This window comes from Nothoprocta perdicaria, unplaced genomic scaffold, assembly GCF_003342845.1.
Source record: "Nothoprocta perdicaria isolate Ctin4 unplaced genomic scaffold, notPer1 scaffold_321, whole genome shotgun sequence".
Classification (NCBI taxonomy): domain Eukaryota; kingdom Metazoa; phylum Chordata; class Aves; order Tinamiformes; family Tinamidae; genus Nothoprocta; species Nothoprocta perdicaria.
The window spans coordinates 129,322-153,059 of record NW_020455557.1 but is presented as its reverse complement, the minus strand read 5'-3'; the positions used below and the strand labels follow the sequence as shown (position 1 = coordinate 153,059).

The 23,738-nt window shown below is 42.5% G+C and overlaps 1 protein-coding gene across 11 annotated transcripts in view; it reads right to left on the bottom strand.

Annotated features, from left to right (window-relative positions):
• The window catches only part of OSGIN1 (oxidative stress induced growth inhibitor 1), a 66,310-nt gene that overhangs the window by 5,116 nt on the left and 37,456 nt on the right, over positions 1–23,738 (bottom strand). Inside the window, exons 1-7 of one of the 11 annotated variants that reach the window (XM_026043143.1) lie at positions 20,953–21,100; positions 16,032–16,103; positions 15,783–15,883; positions 13,546–13,730; positions 12,094–12,223; positions 7,834–7,968; positions 728–830 (exon numbers count right to left, since the gene is read on the bottom strand). In XM_026043143.1, coding sequence (XP_025898928.1) covers positions 728–812 — 85 coding nt within the window. In that variant the 5' untranslated portion in view covers positions 813–830; positions 7,834–7,968; positions 12,094–12,223; ... (2 more) ...; positions 16,032–16,103; positions 20,953–21,100. Of the gene's footprint in view, positions 1–727; positions 831–3,596; positions 3,750–7,833; positions 7,969–11,990; positions 12,224–13,545; positions 13,731–14,141; positions 14,158–15,782; positions 15,988–16,031; positions 16,104–20,952; positions 21,101–23,738 lie in introns of those variants that run through there. The other 10 variants (XM_026043144.1, XM_026043141.1, XM_026043142.1 and 7 more) reach the window with 10 other exon arrangements.

The following is a 23,738-nucleotide window of genomic DNA, read 5'->3' as shown; positions in this document are numbered from 1 at the left end:
TGCACAAGCTTTGGACTAACTCGGGGGCAATGGATGGCTGGACAGATAAGGTAGGAACCAGCTGGTATGAGCCATGGAGCAGAAGGGTCCCACATCACCCTTGCTCCAAGCATCACCCCACATTGCAAAGCTCCCTCTCACAAGGGACATGGGTCAGTTGGTGCATTAATATCTAACCTGGTGAAAAATAGCGAGCCACAGCTTTATAGAGAAGTTAATAGGTTTAGTAAAATAGTAGTATAGGAGATTTGYACATATCAAAAGATTTATTGAGCATTTAAGGGATATATAAAAATTTCCTAGAAGCTTCAAGAGCATCTGGATCACTTCCCAAGCCACACACGACGAGGGGAAAAAAAAAAGCTCACACACCAATTCAAGTACTACAAACAGCTAATCAGCTTTAGTGATTTTTCTCAGTGAAATGGTTTCATTTCACTTTGCCTTTTAAGCACCCAATTGGGAAAAATCAGGCCCAGCTGATGTCCAAAACGTTACCATTTTTGTTAGTGCAAAGACAGGCATGTGCTTTAGCTTGTCGAACTGCTTTCCTTCTTGCCACCACTCCCTTCATATCAGCACTAGATAAAGACTCCCTATCAGGGAAGGGGGCAGAACAGCAACCAGGGCAGTTCTAGTGTTAAGATGACATAGAAGAAAAAAGATGGCAAGTCCAGAGCAAAAGCAGCGTTAGTGAACACAAGGATACTGGCAAAAGAAAACTTACCTATGATGACCACAGGAAGCGGCTTAAACCCACCCCTATTGGGGTGTTTGTTCAGCCCCGAATACATCTTCCTGTCYGAAAGCATTTAGGTCCCGGGGTCCACCTGGTAAAATAAAGAAATTTTCAATGACAGGCTTTCCTGACAAAAAATATGACYTGCAGGGCTGAGTAACCCAGCATATTACCCGTGGATCACACCCCACTTGACACTTGCACGCTCAGGACAGGCCCGCTTTTTTTCTTAGAAGCTCAAGGTTGATTCCCCAATCATATTGCAAAAAAAGGGGAAAGGGCTCTTATCTCTCTCCTCCACACACGTATTTCAGTCCACCCAGAGCAGGTGGGTGCACAGCCAGGCACCCTCTAACCGAAGCGGTGCAACTTGTTAGTGAAAGCTTCACTTTTGCTCATGCTGAGTAGAACAGCACTACTGCCATGTAGCTATCATGAATTTTCATATGAATCTTGCAAGCACTCCTTGCACTCAGATGCTTTCTAGTTTCACCAAGAAGCAGAGCAAACATCACCTAAAACTTCTGGTGTGGCAAGYTGTTGCATAAGCTAATCCTCAACATTATTTTCTACCAAAGTCCACCAGTGCAATTGGAAGAGTTCAGCACCTGGCACTGCCCGAGACCAGAGAAACAGCACACCAGTCTCCCCAGGAAGACAGTCACTGAAAGCAGCCTAAATTGCAGCACACATTTGAAGCTTAGCAAAGGCTTCTTCTCCATGGYAACCCAAGGCTGTACTACCCAAGCCAAGCTCTCAGCTTTTCCCACTGCAGAGAGCTCACCTTTTATCTCTGGAAACACTGTATGAGAATGAGAGGAGCTCCCTGGGCAGGTTCCTGCTCCGTGGCGGGCTGCGGAGACCGCGGTAACCCAGCAACATCCGTGGGATTTTGCTGGGAGCCAGGACTGCTGAAGCAACCCAGGGCGGCGCATGGCAACCATTCCAAGGGAGCTGCACATCCCCGGCACAAACAGCGAGCCCAGCAGCCCCGCTGCAAGACCTGGGCACAACATCGTGCTGCTCGGTGCCAGGGCTTCTGCAGGGGAACCACAAAGGGACAAGAACAGGCACTGGACGGGAGGAATCAGCCGTGCACTCCCAGCTGCTTCCTAGGGAGTTTGTCTTGGCTCCCGRCCACTACACGGCCACCCAATGCACTGCATTGCGTCTCCCCAGGGAGATGCCCTCTCCTCACTTCACCCTGCACCTCCAGGCACTATCTTTTCATAGGTGAAAAGGCAGTGTTTGCTGAAGTTAAAGCCAAACCTTGAAGGCAAGGGTAACAAATGCCAATTTGGCATGTATTCCCTGATCCAGGTATGTATGCGACCTTTTTAAGCTGCACTTTTAGCCAAGCTCTGGATTCACAAACCCTCTTTAAGCTCATTTTAGTGCCACATTCTTTGCTCCCCAAAGTTTTGACACTGGGCAATACTATCAACACAGAATTATTACTGAAGCTGATTCTGCTCATCCCAGCCTGCCTCTGTGTACAAGAGAAGCCCCTTCCACATCCTAGACCTACTACTTCACGGTTTACAGTTACTAATTGCATTTCCAGCAGAAAATGATCAACTACCGAACCTGTTTAGAGCTATTCCTAACCTGTGGCCTAGGTGTGGGATGTGCTGTGGGCAAAACTATGCTCAGAGCATCAAGGCAGGTAGAATTTAAGCCAAACATTTGCTTTTCCTGTGAWGAGAAGTTGGTCTTTTCACTTGATTTTTGACAGCCACAAAAATCAGGAGACACCCCTACCTCAACAGCCCCTACAGCTAATTCACCACGCTTGTCCTTGCAGAGGCTCCTGGAAAGCACATGAGACACCAACATTTACTTCCAATCTATACAGAGGTTAATGAATTAACTGCAATGAGGGAAGAGAAGCCTCAGGTGAGGAGAGGACCGGAGTGCCTTCCTCGCTTCCCTTTGGGAAGGCAGGCTCACATCCAGCCAGCTCAGGGCGCTCCATCACTGCTCTGGCTCCTGCTTCCCMCTTCCTACTTCACACAGGCGCTTCTCTCCTCTCCCATCCAGGAACACGCAGCAAGTTCCAGAATCCCTCTCCTCCCCGCTTCCAAAGCCTTTATTTCCCTGCTGCTGAAACATTACATAATTGTTCTGGCTCGAGAAAGCTGCCGGCTTATCATGCTGGGCCAAACCCCACACACCTCCCCGCGACAGCCCCATGCCCAGAGGACCTGTAACTCATGGGAAGCAGGTCAGTGCGACCCTGGCACTGCTGGAAACGCTCTGGAGCGAGCAACAGATACAAAAGCAAATGAATGTCAGTGGGGCAGCAGAGTTACAGGGTCTTTTGCAAGAGAAAGGACAAGTTACAGCAGCCACATGCAAATGGGTCTCCCCACGACGTCAGGGAGACTTTTGCTCCAGTAAGGACAGCTAAGCAAGGCCTTTACAGCACATGGGGAGAGCTCAGAAGAGCAGGGTAGTGAGTCTATAAGGAAGAAAAAAAGCCTGAAAGTACTTTTATGGCACACAGGGTTAGCAAGAACAATTACAGAAATGCAATAGCTTCCTTCAGCTTCCTTTCTTCACTCCACATTCRTTTCAGAAGTGGCAATTTAAGAGGTCATTTAATTCATTGGTTCTTTAAGGAAGAGATGTCCCGTTAGCTTCAATACTTCCCCACAAGTTTAGGGAGCTCTTTTCCCCACCGGCACAATCTTACATGCGAGCCCAGTTACACCACACACAAAGTACACGGGAGCAACTCAACTTTGTGGAACAGAGACACATCCTTCTAGAAACAGAAGATCTTCCTGTGATCTGAGAAAACAACATTTTCTAGTACACCACACAGGGCTCTCTATATTCACTTGCAGAATCTTACCTCGTTTAGCAGCAGATCTGGTGAGAAAAATCAACGTTTCTCTGAACACGCCGGCACAGCCAGGAAAACCGCAAAACTTCAACCTTTGAATCCTCTCTCTGCTCYGAGACAGCTGTTTAAATATAGTAGGCAAGGGCTCCAAGTGCAGAGAGGTGGAGCTGAARCGAGTGGAGGTGGAGCCAGGAAAATAACTTATAAGCATGAGTCAGCAGGAAGATTTCCCAGCTTGTGAATGAATGATGCAGAGTAACCCCAGCCCCGTGCTGCTGACTGCAGGACCAGAGCAAAAGCAGGATTCCTGGCCCTGTGCATGGCACAAGCCCAGCACTGAGCTGTTCTTTTCCACTTGCTCCTTCGAGGCCAATTAAGCCCAAGCCTTCACAAAATACAATGCTCCCTGCAGCAGAACTGGATTTTTCCTCTATTTCTAAGAAAAGCTGTCACAACAGGGATAACACTACAGATATGAATAAGAGTACATGTGCATGTATTGGCTTCAATACTGAGTTTTCTGGCCATAAATGGAAATAAAATTCATGGCTACTTTCCCTCCTTCAGATCATATTTTGATTTGTCCTTATATAGTTACAGCAGGTCTCAAAATACAGCATTCTGATGTATTTGTTCTTCAGTGAGAAAGGCTTGCAAACATGTTGCATATAATGTAAATGCTTCATCAATTAAGCCTTATTATAGCATAACAGGATTGCCACTCAAGGGATTTTATTCAGTTATTTATTCAGCAATTTATTAATCAATTTAAACAACCTCCATGAAGTTTTCTAAAATTAAAACATTTTTAAATGTACTAAATTTCCAGCCAAAGTAGGCAGTTCAGTTTAAGCAAAATGCTGCAAACCTTTATCTCTGAGGCCATTTATTTTGGAGGTAACATTTCCAGGGAGCCAGGAGGGCTGCTAATACTAATATTAACACACATGCTTTGAACAAACTGATATCAAAGATGAAAACAGCCCATGAGAAGGAATTCYGTCCTCTCAAGACAGCAGCAGTCTGCCCAATCTATTTTAATTCTGCAAGATTGAGATGGTCTAATAAATACAAAGCCATTTTAATTTACAGCTTCAACCAACAGTGTCCCTGTTGGAAGTACTCAGTCAGACTGAGTATATTTTTAGGTCTCCCAAGTTGCCTGGGAGTTTATCCAAGGCAGGGAGTACTTGGAACATTCACAGTCATCCCAAATCTTCAAAAGAAGCAAGACTTTTATACRCCTTATCCAAATACATACCTATTATCAGGTAGCAGATGTGATCACTGGCACTCCAGACAAATTCAACTTCCAGAGAAAATATACATTTGTTTAGTTAAGGGATTTRAGGGCACCCTGTTACTAGGTCTTTTTCAAAGTCTATCTTGCAGGAGCACATGTCAAATATTGAAGAAAAATGTTCAATTCAACACTTGCTTGGGCATAGACACACTAGGAAACCATATGATGATTTGGCAATAAAATCCAGCATACTTTGTGCATCACATCTGCAGAAATACAATTATCCTCTATGTACAAAACAGGGAGATATTATTAGTATTACCTCTCTGCAAATAAGGTCCAAACTGCAAGTTCTACCTTTTTTTGTAGGTAGTAAAAATTAAGATGTTAAAATATGACAATACCAGCRTCCCTTGTTTGCTTGCACAACAGGACTACCGAATCTAGCAATTTGGGGGCTTGTTATTAATCTCTAAACATACACACCACATGGGTATATCTTAACTTTGCTCTGGGCTTTGCCTTGTGCGCCTTGTCTGGAAAGGAAGAACTGAGCCCAGCACGCTTTCTCTCTCTGCTCCAACCTTCCAGGAGAGGAAGGAATTGCATAATCCCCATCTGGCCTGGCAGTCAGCTTTCTCACCTACAAATTGGCATGACCTTTTCCTCCTGACTTCTTGAAAGTAGCAACATTCATATCAATGAGGGCTTAAGAAGATTTCTACTTCGATTTCTRTAGGCTTTTGCACTATCTCTATTCAAAGCTTTCTGCAAGGATGCCTGTAACCAGCTCAACTCCTCTTTGCTACAAAGGGATAAAGGCATTTTTTGCACAACAAATTTAAGGTGCTTTGAAGAGCTTCAGATTTTTTCYCCCAAAAACCAAACAAACACACCTCTACCAAGCCACTAGTTTTAACACTCATTGAGGTGTATTGCAGTATACTCCAATTGGGATCTGAGGCATGCACTAAATTCTCAATGATAGGACACAAGCAAAAGACTAAAGGAAGCTATCAAAGCTGAAAACTTAGAAAGGTTTCTCTTTAGTTCTTTATTTTTCCTTTAAAAAAATAAAGTAACAGTAAAACTTTGCCTCTGATGGACAATATCCAGAAAGATAGTCATTCAAATTAGCAGGACAACACAAAGTGGATCTAGCAAAAATCAATATAACATTTACACAGCAGCCCCCAAAGAGCTTTTCTTTCTCAGGACAGATCTTTATGAAATAAGGAGGACCCACGACTGAGAGGCACATTTGGACAAGGCAAAGCAGCACTTCTACCATCATCTGCACTGGGAGAAATATAGGGCATGAAGGTGGAGGGCTATAGTTGCTATGCTGTGCATAACCCTTGTACACTATGCAGTGGTTGCTTGCCAAATCTCCTTATCAGTGTGGGGGGATAATTCAACACAGTGCAATGTGGACTCATGCAACTCGAGACAGTTTTGGCCACAGGAATAAAGAGATGGACTTTGCTGGTAATCATTCATTTCACCTTCAAGTCATGCCCTGCAGTTCACAATATTGACAGTCCAAGTTCATTCGCTGCCAAGGTCAATTTGTTTCCCTTGTGGCCAGCTATGACCTACATTTTGGAATTCAAACAAGAAAATGTTATGTTTTCCCAAAGTAACACTGCCAGCAAGAGCCCAGGCACTGTTAAGGAGGAACACTTTGCACCTAAATTACCCCACAATGCAAGAAATCTCCTTGTTATCAGATGACTTGACATCTCAGGTCACTGGGAAGTTATACCACCCAAGTCCTATTCATGAAGCCTGTCAAGGCAGTCCTGATTTTGCTGTCATCTGATGTGGAAAAACTTCAGAAACCAGATTTCTGCTGTCAGAAGTCGTTGTTGCTACCTCTGCTGTTGACAACTTGCAAGAGGACACGTATTATAGCACCTCTAGCATCCACCCTTCCCTCTAGCCAGGCTTACTGTGTGTTATCAACGTGCCAAATTATCATGGCATGTTACATTGTTTCACACATTAGAACTTCATGCTCTGTTGTTTTCTAATAATTAGAAGAACACTCCCAACACAATCATCTGTGGGCCAAAGTAGTGCTTTGATGCTTCAGTGTTTCATTCGATTCCAGGAAAAATAAAAACAAAATCCTGCCTGTTTTGTGTCTAAGGCAACTTTTTAAATGCAGATCATGTAGTCTAATGTAAAACCTCAAGATAAAGCACTTAGAAGACCTGACCAAATACTCTGATCCCATACAATACCTGCAGTACATGAAATTCAGCTTCAGAGCACTGCAGCCAAAAGTATCCCCTCATTTTCTCACAGGAAAGTTTATGAAGTTTATGAAAGTTTATGAAGTTTATTTATGAAGTTAACTTACCTACTCAAAATTGACACCTATTTGTTTAATGAAAATAATGGTTTGATATTAGTGCTGGAAACTCACTTTGACTAAACAGAGCTCTCATTTAGCATCATTAACGCATTCTTCAACAAAACAAATTCAAATATGCTCCCCATGCATGTTCTGGCACCCTCTGTAGCACAAAAGCTACAGCAACATCACCTGTGYCAGCAGCTGCCTCAAGTACATGACCTGCTGTGTTAAATGAATGAGCTAAAGGGGCTAGAGGGAAGCCCATGGAGTTACCAGGCTTGACAGGAACAGCAGCTCAGGAAACTCTGCAAGTGAGACCCAGCTCTTGCTRCAAGTTACACTTAACTTCCTGCATGTGTTTCTGCATTCACATGGCTTCCTTTTAGGAAGAAAATGGCCCTGAGCTTGTGTCCTCTTTTCCTGTGACCTGCCAAAGCCATATCTGTCCAATGTCCATACTTCTCTTTGCAGTATTTAGGCAGTTGGTTCCAAGAGGAGAGAAAGATTCACTCCACCCATTTGTTATTCAAAATGACACTGACCTCCCAGTCAGATAAATAATGACATGTTTTTGTCCTAGTGCCTCTGCAAGCTGTTTGAGGAAGAAGGGGAAAAGCAAAACTGCACCCTCAGCTCATCACCTTGCAGCCATCTCCTCCCTTGCTGTTCTCAGAGGGAGGTCTTCCTKGCTTTGGTCTCAGACTTTTGCTTTTAATTTCCTGGTCTTCAATTGTCCAGAGGCATCAACCACTTCTACCACAGCTTCTTGAAAACATCTGAAAAAAGGGAAAAAGAAAAAAGGCTTTGGGAGGGCAGCACTGATAATTCTGTTAAGCCACATCTGTTGTACACTGCATAAGGCTCTGTCTGYGTTCATGTGCCCTTATCTGTGGCTACTAGAGGTGCTCCATAACACACTAAGAACAGCTTCTTGTGAGATGTCGCACATCTCTCCCCAGGCCCATTAAGGTGCAGTAAGGGAGAGCACATTTGCAGAGCTCCAGCTACTCTGCAAAAGTCTTCCGAGTGCAAAAGCATCCTGAGAAAGATGTTCTTAGCATGTACCAAGCAGCCCACTGTGCTGCAAAACAGCAGCATGCCACTAAACTTGCAAAATTGAAGTTGCCCCAAATTTACAAACTAGAGAATGAGTCCAGAGGGCAGGCACAGCCCAGGCTGGCCCTGGTGTCCTCAGATCAGAGTGAAACCCCCCATCCTTAGCCCTTCCCTGCACATCTTCTCCCTTTTGGGAAGRGATGGGATGCCGAGAGGAGCTGCCCTAGGGACCAAGGGAGCGTGGCCACGTGCAGTCACACTCGCARTGCGGGAGGACCACGCAGGTTCCTGCCCTCAAAGCGCAGCACGGGGCRGCAAGCTCCGCTCACGTGGCCCGCGCCCGCACTGCCGCGATCTCGGCGTCCCCGGGGTCAGGGGAAAGAGCAAACACAGGCACTCGCAYTTCAAACAAGCCGCTGCCCTGACCTAGTCAAAGATTAAACCTCAAATCAAGCTGGCGGAGAATTTTCTGCTTATCTTAACATCAATATATTTAAGTCTTTACAGGAGTTCAGGGTAGCAAAACCTGTGAGAACAGCTTTTATTTTCTACTGTCCTATAGTCAAGTGTTATGTTTTCTCTACAGAGCAATTGGGTAAGTTATATTYACAATATCTGGCACATAAGTTGCATAGTAAGCTACTAAGTTCCCAGATCTAACTGCAGTATCACATAATGACCTGCTGGCCCCAATACAGAACCTAACCCCTAAATCAAACTCTTATGGTTTCCTGACTGAAACAACCAAAATAAAATTACCCTGCAGGAAGGAAGTACAGCTTAACTGTGGGTACCGGGAATCTTTTCTGTTTTATCTCAAGGCAAAAAAAAGGACTTTCAAATAAGACTGGGTAATTCAAACCTCTAAGAGGAGCATGTCATAAATGGAGTTTGCTTAATTCAGTGCCACAGAAGTTCATGAACAAAAGAGTCTGCAAAAAGTCTTAGCAGTTTCCTGTATTCCTTTCCTTGACACAGCTTAAACTATTCTTGCAGCTTTAACCTTGTCTTAAAGTGTTAAGAAATTTCCTTACTTCACTTTATCAAGATTAAGGATTTAGTAGCATTCCTGAAAGGCCCAGAAATATACACAGCCTAGGGCACCTAGAGTTGATATAGCCAATATGATAGATTACTGAAATCAAAATTATCATTTCTACAGCACAGCACAATAGTCTTTAGCTGTGGGAGATTTAAAAAGGGCTGTTGGAGTCATCCCCCAACTGCCTACCCCCTCAGGGGTGATTTTCATCCTCCTCTGAGGCAGCTGATACCAGTTATCAGAGGTAGGTGCTGGTCAGATCCAGTTCACTAGTTTRATGTTCCTGACCTGCAGCATTTTCTTTCTTCTGTAACTCTTTAAAGTCTCTGGAAAATTCTAAGATTTCACCTGTAAAACCCCTTCCTCCAAAGAGAGCTTTGGCTGAACACCAACAGSTCAGGAAAAGCAATGTAGTCAACTTAATGCACTTCTTTGGCTCCAAATTCCTTCTCACTCTAGCTGCATTTCTCACTGTCAAGAAACTTCAAGTTCATTGGGACAGTTTAGAATAAAAATGCATAAATCAGTATCTTTCCAAGGAGAATCTTATCACTTAGTCACAGCATAACAGTAATACATTAAAGTATAACAGAAATATTTCATAGGTCAAGGTTTCTCATCTGACAGCTCCATTTCAAGCCTGGTTTAAGGAAGCGGCAACATGAAAGGTGCTGCCATGTCATAAAATAGCAAGCCTTATTTTGAAATACAGGCATATTCTGGGGTTATTTTTATGATTTTGAAGCACGCAAACTAATCCCTATGAACTCTGATGAGAATTAGCCCAGTGGATTTACAGAAAAGAGGTGGGATTTCTGCACAAGAACAAAACTGTTCAGTAAAATTCCCAAAAAGCATCTATTTTACAAATACCTAAAGCAATTTGTGCTACTCTTCATTTTACTGACCAASTCATCTATTTCTCCACATGCAGTCCAAGACCACAGACAAGGTCAATGGGAAGTCAAGCGAGATGCTGCTGTATGGAGAATCACCTTTCAGTGCATCTATTTAACCATCTCACACAATAAGATAAAATCCCTGAGGATTTGGTTCAATAGCAAAGATGACAATTACACTAAAAAAACAGAGTTTGTTGTGCAAAATATCTTAAGTTGATTCGGGGGAAATATTTCACCAAAATGAGCCTGCTTTGCTTCCCCCAGCTATCTTACTAAAAACTTACTGTTCATTTCTATTATTTTTTGCTGGAATGTCATTGTTTTCCYTTTAAGTGTACTTTCATTTTTTCTACCTAGCAGCTCTTTAGCTATTTCTAAACTATAGAGGGGAGACTAAAGATTAATATTGGGCCAAAAACAATCCCATGCAGAGAAATACCTTGCTTATTTACGACCCACTCATTTTTTTGGCAGTTCAGACCAGATCCATGCCTTGATTTTCCCACTGCTTTGCAGARAAGCTATCCCAAGCTTAGATGACAAGGAAGAGCCGTTTGTGGTTCACTGGTCAATATTTGTCCCTGTTGTGAAAATGCTAAGTTTGACTCATAAGCAAAAGCTCTTCCAAAGAGCTTGAGGCCAGGAAGAGCAAGTGACCCTTCACTTCAAGGTTGAAGACACATGGCTGRGCTGTGGCACCGAAGTGACTCTGTCCATCGGTCCAGGCTGACACGTGCTCAGCAGGGCAGAACAGTGGTGACCAAAAGCCCAGACTATTTCTGATACCAGTTTCCAAAGCACTCTGATCAATGGCTTATCTAAAGTCTTCTCTTGCACCCCAGCCCTCAAGGCCACTGCCAGCAAAAACTGCAGGTCATAATCACTGTGTTGTAGTGGGGAGGTTTTGGCCTCTCTGCTTGGTTAGTTGTGCTTGGACACRTGCTGGAGTTGCTGCATGAGGCAGCTGGGGCTCCCTGTACCTGCTCTGCCTGTAGACACACAACCATAAATCTGACCAGTCTGATTGCCAGGGTCTGCCTGGTGTCCTGACCACCAGGTTTGTTAGCAAACAGCCACAGAAGAGAAAGAACAAGTGTGTGGGGGACACACTTCACCTTTTCACCTTTCACAGCTGAAAGGACTTTCCTTTTGCTTTGATGTGATCCTAGTAATTTCATGGTTGTCCCTAGTCCTTGTTTTGGATGACAGAGCACACAACTCTCTACCCCACTCATTTACAGACTTTGGTTATACTCCTCAGTGTTCTGACTTGTTCCCATTATATTCTATATATTCTCTATATATTCTTTATCTTTTACAAGCCTGATTTCTCTCCCCTACATCTTTTCCAAGTCTTTTATATCCTAACAGGACAGAAACAGTCCCGTGCTTTATCACCCAGTGCTTTAAGCACGGCTGACCCACAGGCTCAGGCAGCAGCCTTCCCCAGCAATTCGTGCTCAAGCAGCACTTGATTTGCCTTACYAGCAGTGAGCACCAAGCCGATCCTTTCACAGAACTATTCATCACAACCTTAGATCAAGTTCAAGCTAGTTCCTGCTCTGACTGCTTATCTTGGCTGGGACTCATGCCAGAGAGTGACAACACAAACTGTGCAAAAGTGTGAACAAATATAACAGTGCTGAAGCAAGGCACAGTTGGCTCAAACCAATGCAGTCACCCAGCTAACTGATAAGAGCACAGTGGAAAGCTTTGGAGACTGCACAGAATTATTATACATAAAAAAACCCTCAACCAAACAACGGGAGGGCGAGTGTGTGGCAGGAAACATTCTCACCTTATACCTCAGCAGGGAGGCAGCCTTAGGTAAGCATCATAGAGCACCATGTGAGTGCTTTGCTATCTGCTGGCCTGATCTTGATCTGCTCTTATTTTCTCACCTGGAAAAAAGCACACACGAAGAGGAGCTTATGCAAGGTCACTGCTGGGTTTGCCTCAGGAGTGGCTGTTATTTCTGCATACTTGAGACACAAAGCCCATGCCCATGAGTGTACTGAAGGCTGAGCTGATCTGCAAGGGAGGAAAAGGATATTAAGCAGCAGCCAAGTAGCACAGACAACTTCCATATATCCCCTATCCCTGTATAAAGAGGAAACAGTCCAAGATGCTGAGCTTATCAGCCAAAGCTTCCACTTGCCTGCTGCCCACATTGCAATGTGAAATCCCCTTTTGCCACAACAACACACACTGATGACCTTTGAGTTTTGCTTCCCCATTTCAGACAGATGATCCCAGCACTAACTCACTGACCAGGCACATCATCGCTCTCCATCCACTGTCTCTTACCCTAACCCCCATTGTGGTCTATCTCACTTTTCTTACCTGCCTGCAGCTTTTCCCAGTGCTTTTCTCACCTCTGGAGGACACACCAAGCTTTATTAAAAGCTTTCCAACTTGTGAACACAGAAGAAAAGTCAGATATACAGACACAGATATACAGTAAACTCTAAATGAGAGGCTGTAATTCCTCAATGTCTGCCTGGTATCCAGCATGACAGTGCACTTTGGAGTCAGTGCCTTGTAAAATCAAGTCACATTTCCTGCCACGAGCACTCTGTGGCTTTTAGGAATCTAGCTCCCTGTGCAGAATTACACTAGCAGCCTGACAGCCACTGCAGAAGGCATCTCAACAGCAGCTGAGACTTTRTTTCATCAGAGGCTTTTTATTCGTATTAGAAAACCATTCAGTCTCTATAGAGCAAAGAGCAATTTCTGGACACATGTTCCCGCATGTTTTGCCCCTCACTTTGCTCACCAAAAGTGGTACCAGAAACATGAGGACATCTAACACTAATTGCTCAGTTTGGCTTCTGAGCAGGAACTGCAGTTACCATCATGACTGCTCTGGGAAACTAGAAAAAAATTCATTCAAGTTCATTCAAGAACAGGATAACAATAATTATCACTAAYCATCTTGAAAAGTTATCTTGATTTCTTTTCCATTTTACAGATTTTGATTTTCATTTAAGCATATTTGTTCTCACATAAGCACTTGATCACATGCTAACCCTAAAAAAGGGCAAGTACTTCTGCTGAGGAAAGGGCTTGCTGCAATACTTAAGACTAAGCAAATACTTATATTCATTGCTGAATCAGTTACACACTTCAGGTCAAGTGCTACAGTGGTCAGGGATCTTAAAGGAYGAGACAAGAACAGTTTTAACAGTCATCCAAGCTACATGTGTCTAGAGAATCAAGACAACTCATTCTTTGAGGTTACAAACTTTTTCACCAACGTTATTAAAAAAATCACCATATAAAACTTCTTTAACTTCCCAGAAAATATTGCTACAGGACTATGAGGACCACTTAGCTCCAGGAGTTTTCCATACCTTGATAGTAGAAGGCATTCAAACCAAATGCTTTCTGTTTTTCTCCCTTTTCTGCCCTTTGGGAAAAGGCAAGCTTGTTCTGCTCATGGTACTGATGCCAGCCTTAGAACATCAATCAAGTGTCACTACTAAGTGCTGTCCAGAGAGTGCACTCAGATTGCACAGTTCATCTCAGGCATGTAGAACTACAATAGAAAACACCAAGTCCAATCACATAAGTATATAACACACAAATGAATAAATGCACTAGAAAACCTCAAAGAAAACAGAAGGAGTTTCACAACACAAGGAAATGTTGAAGCCTTAGGATGGTGTGTGCCTTTGTGAGAGAAGGATCCCACAGGTGTGGGTGGCTGTCAAAGGAACACTTTCAATCATTTAGGGACACAGAATAAACAGGATTACCTGAGTTGCTGGGTGAYTGTCACAACAGAGCTAGGGAGGGGATGCAGATGGCCTGGCCTGCATGTCAGCACCAGGTTACCCAGGCTGGTTGTGCTAAGAGAACACTGCCATACATGTGCCTGCTCACATACACAGCTCATGAAAAGGCTTCTAAAACAGACTAGTCTGACTACTCATGCTTATTTGCTTACTTTTAGTTGTACAATATAATCCACCAGAGAAATGCACATCTACAGTCCTTTTTCTTTGATTTTTAAGACCCTCCAGGATGCCTCTGCAGCCTCCTCAGCCATGCAGCATCCYGTGACACACCCAGTGCTTCTCAGGCATGTTTTGCTTTAAGCAGGTCTTCAAGCAGAACATCATCACCAGGACTGACCAGACTTGTGCRGTTCATCCTTCCCAGACAGCTCCATGATCTCTCCATAACAGGCCCATATAGGAGCAATCAATGACTTCAGCTCCTGCATCTTTGGAGATAACTTATTTTTTTAGTTTCACACAGGATGTGGCAATACTAAGGTAGCCTCTACCAAAACTTCTCTATATTTATCTCCTAAAACACAGCAAGCTAAGCCAAGTTAGTAAGTTTGCTGAAATTTGTTGTCTGTTTTTAAACTATTTGTACACTTATTCTGGAGGCATGTTTGTCCCCCACATTCTGATCTTATCTTTAGCCYTTATTGAGAAAGAACTGCCATGAACTTTGGAAGGTCATCTCGTTAAACATCCATCCCTCCTCCACTGCTCCTAATCTGCTGGAAATAATAATTAACTAAATTTAGTGGGGAGGGGATGGCAACTTTACTACCTAGTTTGTTGTGCATTTCAGATGACTCATTGCCAGCAAAGTGTCTCCAAGTGAGGGCTTCCCCCATCCCCCAAATCCTTCCTGGAATTTACCACTATTTGTTTTCTGTTTTCCCTCTTTTCTTCAGCCAAGAAGCATGATACATTCCYAAAACTTGCAAGGGGCTTCTTGCCTTGGTGCAGGTATAAGCTCATCATAAGCAACATGTCACTAAGTAGAAAGACCACATTTGGAAATGAGAACTGGGAAATGAGAACTGCTGGGAAATGAGAACTGAATCAGACAAAACTTCATGCCAAATCTCTTCTGCTTAATATCAAATCCAATTCTTTAAGTGTTCTGCCAAAGGCTTTGGAAATTAATTGCCCAATACCACTTTGGGAATAATAGTAGCATATTTACTGGAGCAGAGATTCCGCTGCAAGCTGCTGAGATGCAGGTTGCAGCTTAGTAACATGCTCAGCACAAGGTTGGCTCTCTAATTACAGCTGGTAGATGAAGAGCAAGAGGCCTCAAGGGAAGTAAATGCAACTCCAGCTGATTAGGTCCACCAGCTCCTTGGAGGGAGCTTATTTGCAACAGCAGCTTCAGGGAAAGGTGTCACATTTACATATCCTACTATACAGGCTCGCCACACAGTTGCTTTAAAAAATGGGGAATTACTCTACAAGTTGAATAGCGCTAGCACATGTCTCCAGAGCTGCCTTGCCTACTGAGAAAATGACTCAATGGGAAGACAGCAGCTCCTTCACATCCATTTAACTTAAAAGCAAACACACAGCTGTTTCACTTATTTAAACCCCTACAAAGTCATCTGAGAGATCCAAAATGTGGAAAGTGCCTCAGCAACACATGAAGAGAAGCTTGAATTTCAAGTTTAGAGTATCTCCTTATAATCATCTAGTATCAAAAAGCATGAAAGGCTTTTTTCCTGGCCAAGTTAAGCATCAGAGAAGGATGAAAAGGCAGTCCAGTAGCTGTGATATTCTCAAAGTTGTACTATATAATGATTACATACAACCTTTGCCAGCTATTCCCTTGCTTCCACAAATATGTTTTCCATGGAGATTAGGGCTTTCCTCCTCCACTTTGATTCTGCTTCATGTTCAGCAAGGCATCAGGCTGTTTAGAAGGTAAAGCACACACATTTTCCAGCTTGTAAATGCAGCTCGTATATGTTAATTATTCCTTCAGTCTCCTTGGCTGAACCAGCAGCAGGAATAAGGCTGTGGGTGGGAAAAGGAGCCTGTCAGCATTCCAGAAAACTCACTTTTGGAGCATCCTCTGTGTTTGTTTTTGAAAGGCATTTGATCCAAATCACACCACATTAAATGGAAAAGGCCTGTTGAAGCAAAGGAAAGTCTGCCATTAAATTTCAAAGGCATTGGGAACAGCATTTCTACATAACTGATGTATAATGATGTTTTTGTAATGCAGAAAGAGGTACAATGTTTTTCATAGAACACAAAGGTCGTAATCTCAAAGCCTTAAGGAGAGAGCTGACGAAGAAGCACAAAGATCAGACTGCTCTGACAGGCCTCTATACCTACTTAGAAAACACATGTGCTTCCTTCTACAGCGTAGAAAAAAATAAGATTATTAACATCTTACAGAGCTTTGAGCTGGACCACCCTCCTTCCATCCTGCTCCCAAAGGAAAGGCTGTGTAGGAGAAATCCCACCACTAACCAGTTGGATTTATTGTTGCAGCCACTTTGTCACACCAACAAGTCCTTTCTTCCCTTGGCTCAGCAGTAACCTACACAATYTAAACTCAACCTGAACACAAGTCTGTTGCAGGGCATGCCTGAGGCTTCCCTTTATGTGAAACCAAGAGTTCAGAAGCACCTTCCTCACTCTCAAAGCCCTTTCAGCTGCTCTTTCAACCTCCTAATTGCTGCTGGCAGCAATTCTACAGTCTTGCCCCTTCCCATTTTTAGCCCCTTAAGATGGACAGACACTCTCAAAGTGCCAGGTCAAGACTTACAGGTAACATTTGTGACTTCTGGCTTGAGGTTTTCAGTCACTCCCACTTTCTTGTGCTGACAAAGGCAACTTGCTGACCTCAGCCCCTGCCAGCACTTGCCTTCYGGGCTCCTCCTTCCTGACTCACACGCTCAGGGTGTCAGCAGGTTCACATCACTCACCTTTAGTTCAACAACCTCCCACAGGCTGTTCTTGAATCTCAAAAAAATCTCAGAAAAATTCACTGTATATTAAAAATCAAATTTGATTTGCATTTCCTGTACACTGATCAAATAGGGAAAGGGTGGCTGGATGCCTCCTTGCCATAGGTGAGCAGGTACAAGCTATTTCCTGCTACTCAGTTGGCAGAAGAACCTGTTCAAGACTCACATATGGAGCTCAGTTGCAAGAGGAMCTGAAGTCAGTAAATACAACAGCATGCACAGGCTCAGGATCCCCTTCTCYTCACTTTGTACCACGTCCTTAGAAGTATCCAGGTAAGATAGTTCAGCTAAAAGAAAATACTCAAGGTGAGCAAGCTCCCGTGAGACCCTAGTAAAAGGTCAAGGCTTGCTCCCTGAGAAACTAGAATCCTGTTACTTTTCCTAAGCATTCAGCTTCCTAAAAGCATGAACTATTAACTCAAAAAGGACCAGAAATGGTCTGTTCAGCAACATTTCTTCCCAATTYCTGCATCTCCAGGAAGATCAACAGTAAGTTATCAGTCCCAGAAGAGAGTGAAAAAAACCCTTCATCCTTATCAGATAAAYTCCATTACACAGCTTGCTTTGGCTCCCTGGATCCCCTATATATACTGCTCAGCACTCCTAAAACATTGTATTTAGTAAACTATGGTGGTACTGTAGTCAGTTTACAGTGAGAGGAGCTTTACTTCTAGGCCATGTCTCTGAGCAGTCTCAGCTACATCCAGATGTTAAGTGTTAAACTCAGATACAGCTACTCAAAAAGCAATACTTTCTAGTACAATCCCTGAAGAACTTACTCACATGTGGTAAGTCACTTGAGCTTCCTATCTCCTGATTGTAGTTATATTGCAYGAGCAAGGAATACTTTTCAATTCCTATTTGTGCACTGATTACAACAATTCATCTGCAATCCATTTGATAGCTTCAAAACACAGTACAAAAGTTAAATGGATCATACCCATAGACCTATAATGATTAACATCCGATTTGTACCAAACAGAGGTCATCTTTTCCAAATACATAAACACTTTATAGCTCTGACTAATCTGAAAAACCCAGCCTTTGCTATATGAACACCAAAGTGGAAACCAAACATATCCTGTAATTCATTCTCATGGTTTCTTCCGAGGGTTTTAAGTTGTATAGAGTTACACTTCTATTGAATCACAAAGATTTGTTGCTCTTCATAAAGGCACTGCCTCGTTTCCTGTGGCTATTCCATTATCCTGTCTCCAAATTGAGCATGATCCCTGGGAACACCAGCTGAGACACTACAAGAATCTGGCCAGATTGCTGTATTAAGTGGCCTGCAGCCACAACACTGTGATCTCACACAGCTCCACAAGTAGAAAAAGGCCCGAGTTAACCACATCTAGGTGGAAATGCCCATGGAAAACAAACTTAGCAAACATTAAGGTGAAGCAGGATAGTTTGGATAAGACTGCTGATGCAACTGCACTAAAAAGCAGGGGTCTGTGTTTAGCAAAGGGGGCAGCAGTTCTGATGCTAGTCTTCACTTAAAACAGCAGAAATCAAAGAATATTATAAACATTAGAAGTGTGACCCCAATAATATTGTGTGCTTTAAGCCAGGATTTAACACAAGTCCCACTGTGATACTCCAAGTGCCACCTCGTGGAAAGTGAGCCAGAGCTGCTTGGCAGCAGCAGCTGAAAACACTAATGACACTTCTCAGTCCAGCTCCAAGAGAAATTCAGATGCAACACCATGGTCAAATGCAGGTTTGGACATTAGAGCCTGATCACTCCTCAATTAGGAAGACAGCAACAGCCTGCAAGGTGCTGGCTCTCAGGCCAGTAGTGTTGGCAAAGCAGATGCAAAGCAAAATTATAGAAGTGACCTGGCCAGCTCAGCTTGATCTGAAGCTTCGCTTTTGAGCTAACACTGCTGTAAGCTCCAGCTGACAGATGAAGTCCTGAAGACAGATGAAGATGCTGGCACATCTCTCCCCTCACCAAGCTCATGAGACAGTGCAGGTTTGGCCCAGGGATTACCAGATGAATAACCCAGCTCCAGTGCATGCAGCATAAGTGCAAGCCAAAAAAGATAGCTAAAATCTGCCTTATAAACCACCAAAGTTTTTAAGCTCTACTCAAACATATGTCACTTAGTTTTTGATCAAAATGCCAACGTAAATATCAGACATTTTGTAGATATTTTTTTTTCTTCCTTGAGATATTGAAATACATCTATTTCTTCTCATATTTACGATACAAATGCACATTTGGAGATTAACTCCTTCCAAACAAAAGGAAATCAAGACAACAGAAAAGAGCAAACTCTTTAATAGAGCAGTGTGCCTCCAACATTGCCTGCATGCAGTCCAAATGGAGCTGCTCTTGCAGAGGGGAAGGTACCCAACACAAACTTAATTCACTTCCAGGGCRTTATTAGACAACTCAGATATTAGCAGGCAATGTGCACCAGCAGCTGAGCTTAGAATTTGACCTGTTAAATGTAATTTTACTTCTAGACAAAGAAAAGGAAAATACTGACTATTCTTTCAGAATTAGCAATGTGAAATTCACAATTGAGGAACTCCACTACAGCAACCAAAGGAAATTTTTTTTCTCTTCTACCACACATACGTTCCTCTTCCAGAAGTCTTAAGACCATGGAAACTATATAACATCCCAGTTCTTTATCAGAAGTGTCTGTTCTTATTAGTTTATGCACAGAAGTCAGGCCTACCGCCCTGATTTCTAAAAATATAGATTAAAAATATATACTACAAGCTTGTACAAAACACTAAGGCAATGTATTAGAAGGGTACATTTTACATCACAGTACCTTTTTCTGTATTGGCTCCACATTTTCTTTCTCAGCTACCTAAAGTATTTTGCTTTGTATCATTAAATGCATAAAACCAATTAAAGACTGACCAATTAAAAAAGCAATTAAAGTAACGAAGTCTTAATTTCCAAGATCACAGTTATTATGTATTTCAGCAGAATCTCTACACACAGAACCACTAAGAGTAATTTAGAGACACTCAAAAACAGAGCTTAACAGCTTGCAACTACACATTCCTAGACAAAAACAAGGGCAAAAGTTTTAGGTTAACACTTCCTATTCCATTTTCTATTAGAAAATAGTTCTGTTTTACCAAAACAGTAGCACCAGGGAAAAGAATTTTTTTTCCTCCAAAAGAACTGCTTAATGCTGCCTTAAGAAGTGAATAGAACTGTAAAAAGAAAGCAAGTGTCATGCAATGTACATACACAACCTCTAGAGAGCTCGAGAGATAACCAGGTGTTCTTGTAATTCACTTACTGCTGCTTAAGGCAAGATTCCTTCTCCTCCCAGCACCTCTAATAGCTCCATAAGGCTCTGCTTAAGTTAARGGCTTGACCTCTACCAACACTATCCAAGGCCCTTTCACAAAGGCCATGGACAGCTGTAAGAACCAAATAGCAGTCTACCCATTAAACAACCCAAATAAAAATAAAGTAAAATACTAGGGAAGACACTTAGCTAGAAAGYTCAAGCAAAAACAAGTAGTTCCTTAACATGCATCTTCCCCAGCACACCATAGAAGTGTTTTTGCTTTATTTTTTACCTCATGTTTAGCATTCCATTGCTTAAAGTCAAAGACATAATTAAAAAGACTAGTGAGTAATTCTTGACAACATCTTTCAGGGAAACCAGAGGAAAGCTATGCGTTGGAAACAGTCTTGAAACTTGGTCTGATGGATTCCGGGAAGCCAGGGATTACCACAGACTATTCCCAGAGAGTCAGATAGAATAAGCTGCATAGAAACATCATAGGAGAATGGAAGTCCTTGAATTCTTCTAGTTGTTTGATTAGCTGGTTTGCATGTGATCTTAGGATGCCATTCACTAGGTAAGTTAGAAAAAAACTATCAACTTGTAGAAGAAACCCTACATAAACCACAAAATTAATACTAAGCATTGTACAAKTCATGCTGGTGCCATAAATCCAGTAGAAGTCCCCCCGCACATTATCTTTTCYCTTTCTCAGCTAAGGTCAGACAACTTACCAAGCCAAAATTTACCAAGCCAAAAGATCAACAGAGACAGGATAAATCCAAGAACTGCCCAGGTGATCCAAAGTCACCTGGCAAAACCAAAGTAAAGTCAAAAAAGCAACTCAAAAGCAACAAACAACTAGGACACCAGCCAGACATTGCTATGGAAACCAGCACTGCTCCAGGGCTGAACTTAAATGAGGCTCCTGGGCCTATGGGCAGAGGGGTGTGTGGTAGAGACACCAGGTGAGGCTGGTTAGGCCCATTAAGGCCCATTAATGACCCCAGGGTCCTGACAGCTGCAAAAACAAGTCYCAGAAGCTCTCATATGAGTTTGTCTGCAGGGATCAAGGACTAATCCTGTCAATAAGACCACACTGATATTCTGAAATGCATCTTTTCTACATCAGAAATAAGCACGGTTGGCAGATGTGACAGTATTTTTCCTTCTCTCACTGCTTGCTGTATGGATACATCCCTGTGGCGTTAGTTCATAAGCACTAATGATAATGATAATGAAAATGCATGTAATTATATATATGCATATCTGGGGTGGCCAGGATCTAAGTGGGGTCTCAGGTCCTATTTGAAGGGCCATTCAAATCAGGACATGTGTTTCCATTAATTTCAGTGGTCTGGTTCATACCTCAGTATATTAAACGAAGCTCTAATTTTGTAAATCTTCTTGAGCTTTTTGTTTTGGCAAAATATATACATATTTATAAGGTTTTTTTTTCCCCCAAATGGGAGAAATGTTGTGTAAGAATGAAAGGACAGTATGCATCTTCTTGAGCAAGAATCCTTGAAAATTGCTTAGCACAAAACAAATGGGTTGTGTAACAGCATGGAAGTGAGTGCTGAGTGTTGTCCCTTGAGCAAAGTAAAGGAATTATTAAAGGAATAAAAACATCAGAGCGGGCTGGAGGTGAGTTTGGGGACATTTTTTTAGTATTCAATTCAACCAAACCGGAATGAACTGCCTTCCAAATAGCTCTGAATCTATTGGAAAAATTTGCCTATGACARTGTGCATAAAGGCCAGTTCATCCTATGTTCATCCTATGGCACTATAACACAGCATCGCTTTATTTTTGCATGGATCTATGTTCAGTCCTTTCTGCTTTCCTACCAGTGCTTTGCCAAGTATAATCTCTACTATTCCTGGTCAAAAAAAAAGAAAAAGAAAAGAGAAATTTGACACTGGTAGCTCTGATTCACAGACATCAAAATGTAAATCCAGATTATTCTGGGGACAGGAAAAAGATGTACAGCATCACAGCAGCTCATGCACATGTGCTTTAAGTAGCAGGTTTGGYGTTTACTGCCTCGCCACATCACACTCTTAGCAGAAAAGCAGATTAGCTTGACGGGCATTTCAGGACATTTTACCTCTCCTTGCACAAAAGGAGACTCCCTTTAGCCCTGTAGCTTCCTGTAATAAAACACACACAAAGTTCCCCTGAGTTTCCACTAATGCATCCTCTAGGCAAGGCAGTTGCAGAGAGCGCATGACAAGGATACTGAAAACTGGATCCTCATGCAAGAGTGCAAAATTGGGTGGCAAATGAGTGCAAAATTGGGTGGCAAATGAGTGGGAGCAGCAGCGTTCATCTTTGCAGAGATACCACCTGGTGCCACGTTGCAGACAGGACCTTGCACAGCCTGGCTTCCAAAGCCAAACTTCCTCCCCTGCATTCAGCCTCAGACTCAAACTTCCTGGATGCACTTCTGTATCTTCAGGGACTTTTCTGCCCTTTTAAACTGCCCTTGGCTTTTCTGACCTTTAAATGGACTGTAAATCCGTTTTAAGAAATGTTTTCTACTTCAGCTCARTGCAAAAGTTATCCTCTCCCAACTTGGGAATTGATATCCACAGTGTTGTGTTATTTGTCTTGCCGTGTTATTTGTCTTTAATAATAAAATTGAAAAAAAAAAAGCAAAACCTTCTTGACTGAAAGATCTTTTTCAATACATATGAACTTTACTCAATCTGAGCTGKCTTCTTCTTTAGCAATGGGTCCACAATATCCTGTGTCTGCTCTGAAGGCAACTGACATGGAGCAATCAGTGTTAACTTAGATTATTTTTGAGGACATATGGTATAATGTTATATAAATGCGAGCACAATTCTATATGGAGAAGTAATTTTATCTTCCAGTGACCAGTGTGAAATCAGGGGCTTTTGATACAGAAGAATTTTYACATCCATTCTGAAAGAGACAGAAGTTCCCTCAAAAGAGGCACAGAAACATTTTGTCGCTGATGAAATCCATGAGGCGAAGGAGCTGTTTTCCCACAGCAGGAAAACATTTATACAGCTTTAACTGATGGTGCTTGTCACAGCTCAGACTGGCTCCTCTATCTTTCTCATCCTCCTCTTTGCAAAGGTCTCCTTACTAAGGAATTTTATTTACTGTCCAATAAATATTTACTGTACTGAAAGCTAAAATATCCTTTCAATTAATTGCTAAATAACAGTCCATCCTCTCTTTGACATCAGTATTTAAAATAGCAATGTCCAAGTAAAGGATGTGCAGAGCTGAGTTGAAAACAGACTGGTAACGATGCATGAATGTTGGAAAAAAGAAATGAGGATGAGAAAAAGCCACCTGCAGAAATTTAGGTAGCAAAAAAAGGCGTAGCAAGATGGGAGGGAAAAAAAAAAAAAAAAAAGACAGTTTTGTTTTCTTGTTCCAAGCTGAGTTTCTTGTTCCAAGGCATTTCATAACTGTGTGTCCTTGGAAGAGTCCAAATAACACTGTTAAACATACGACTTCCACGTAAGTGGAAGAAAAATCT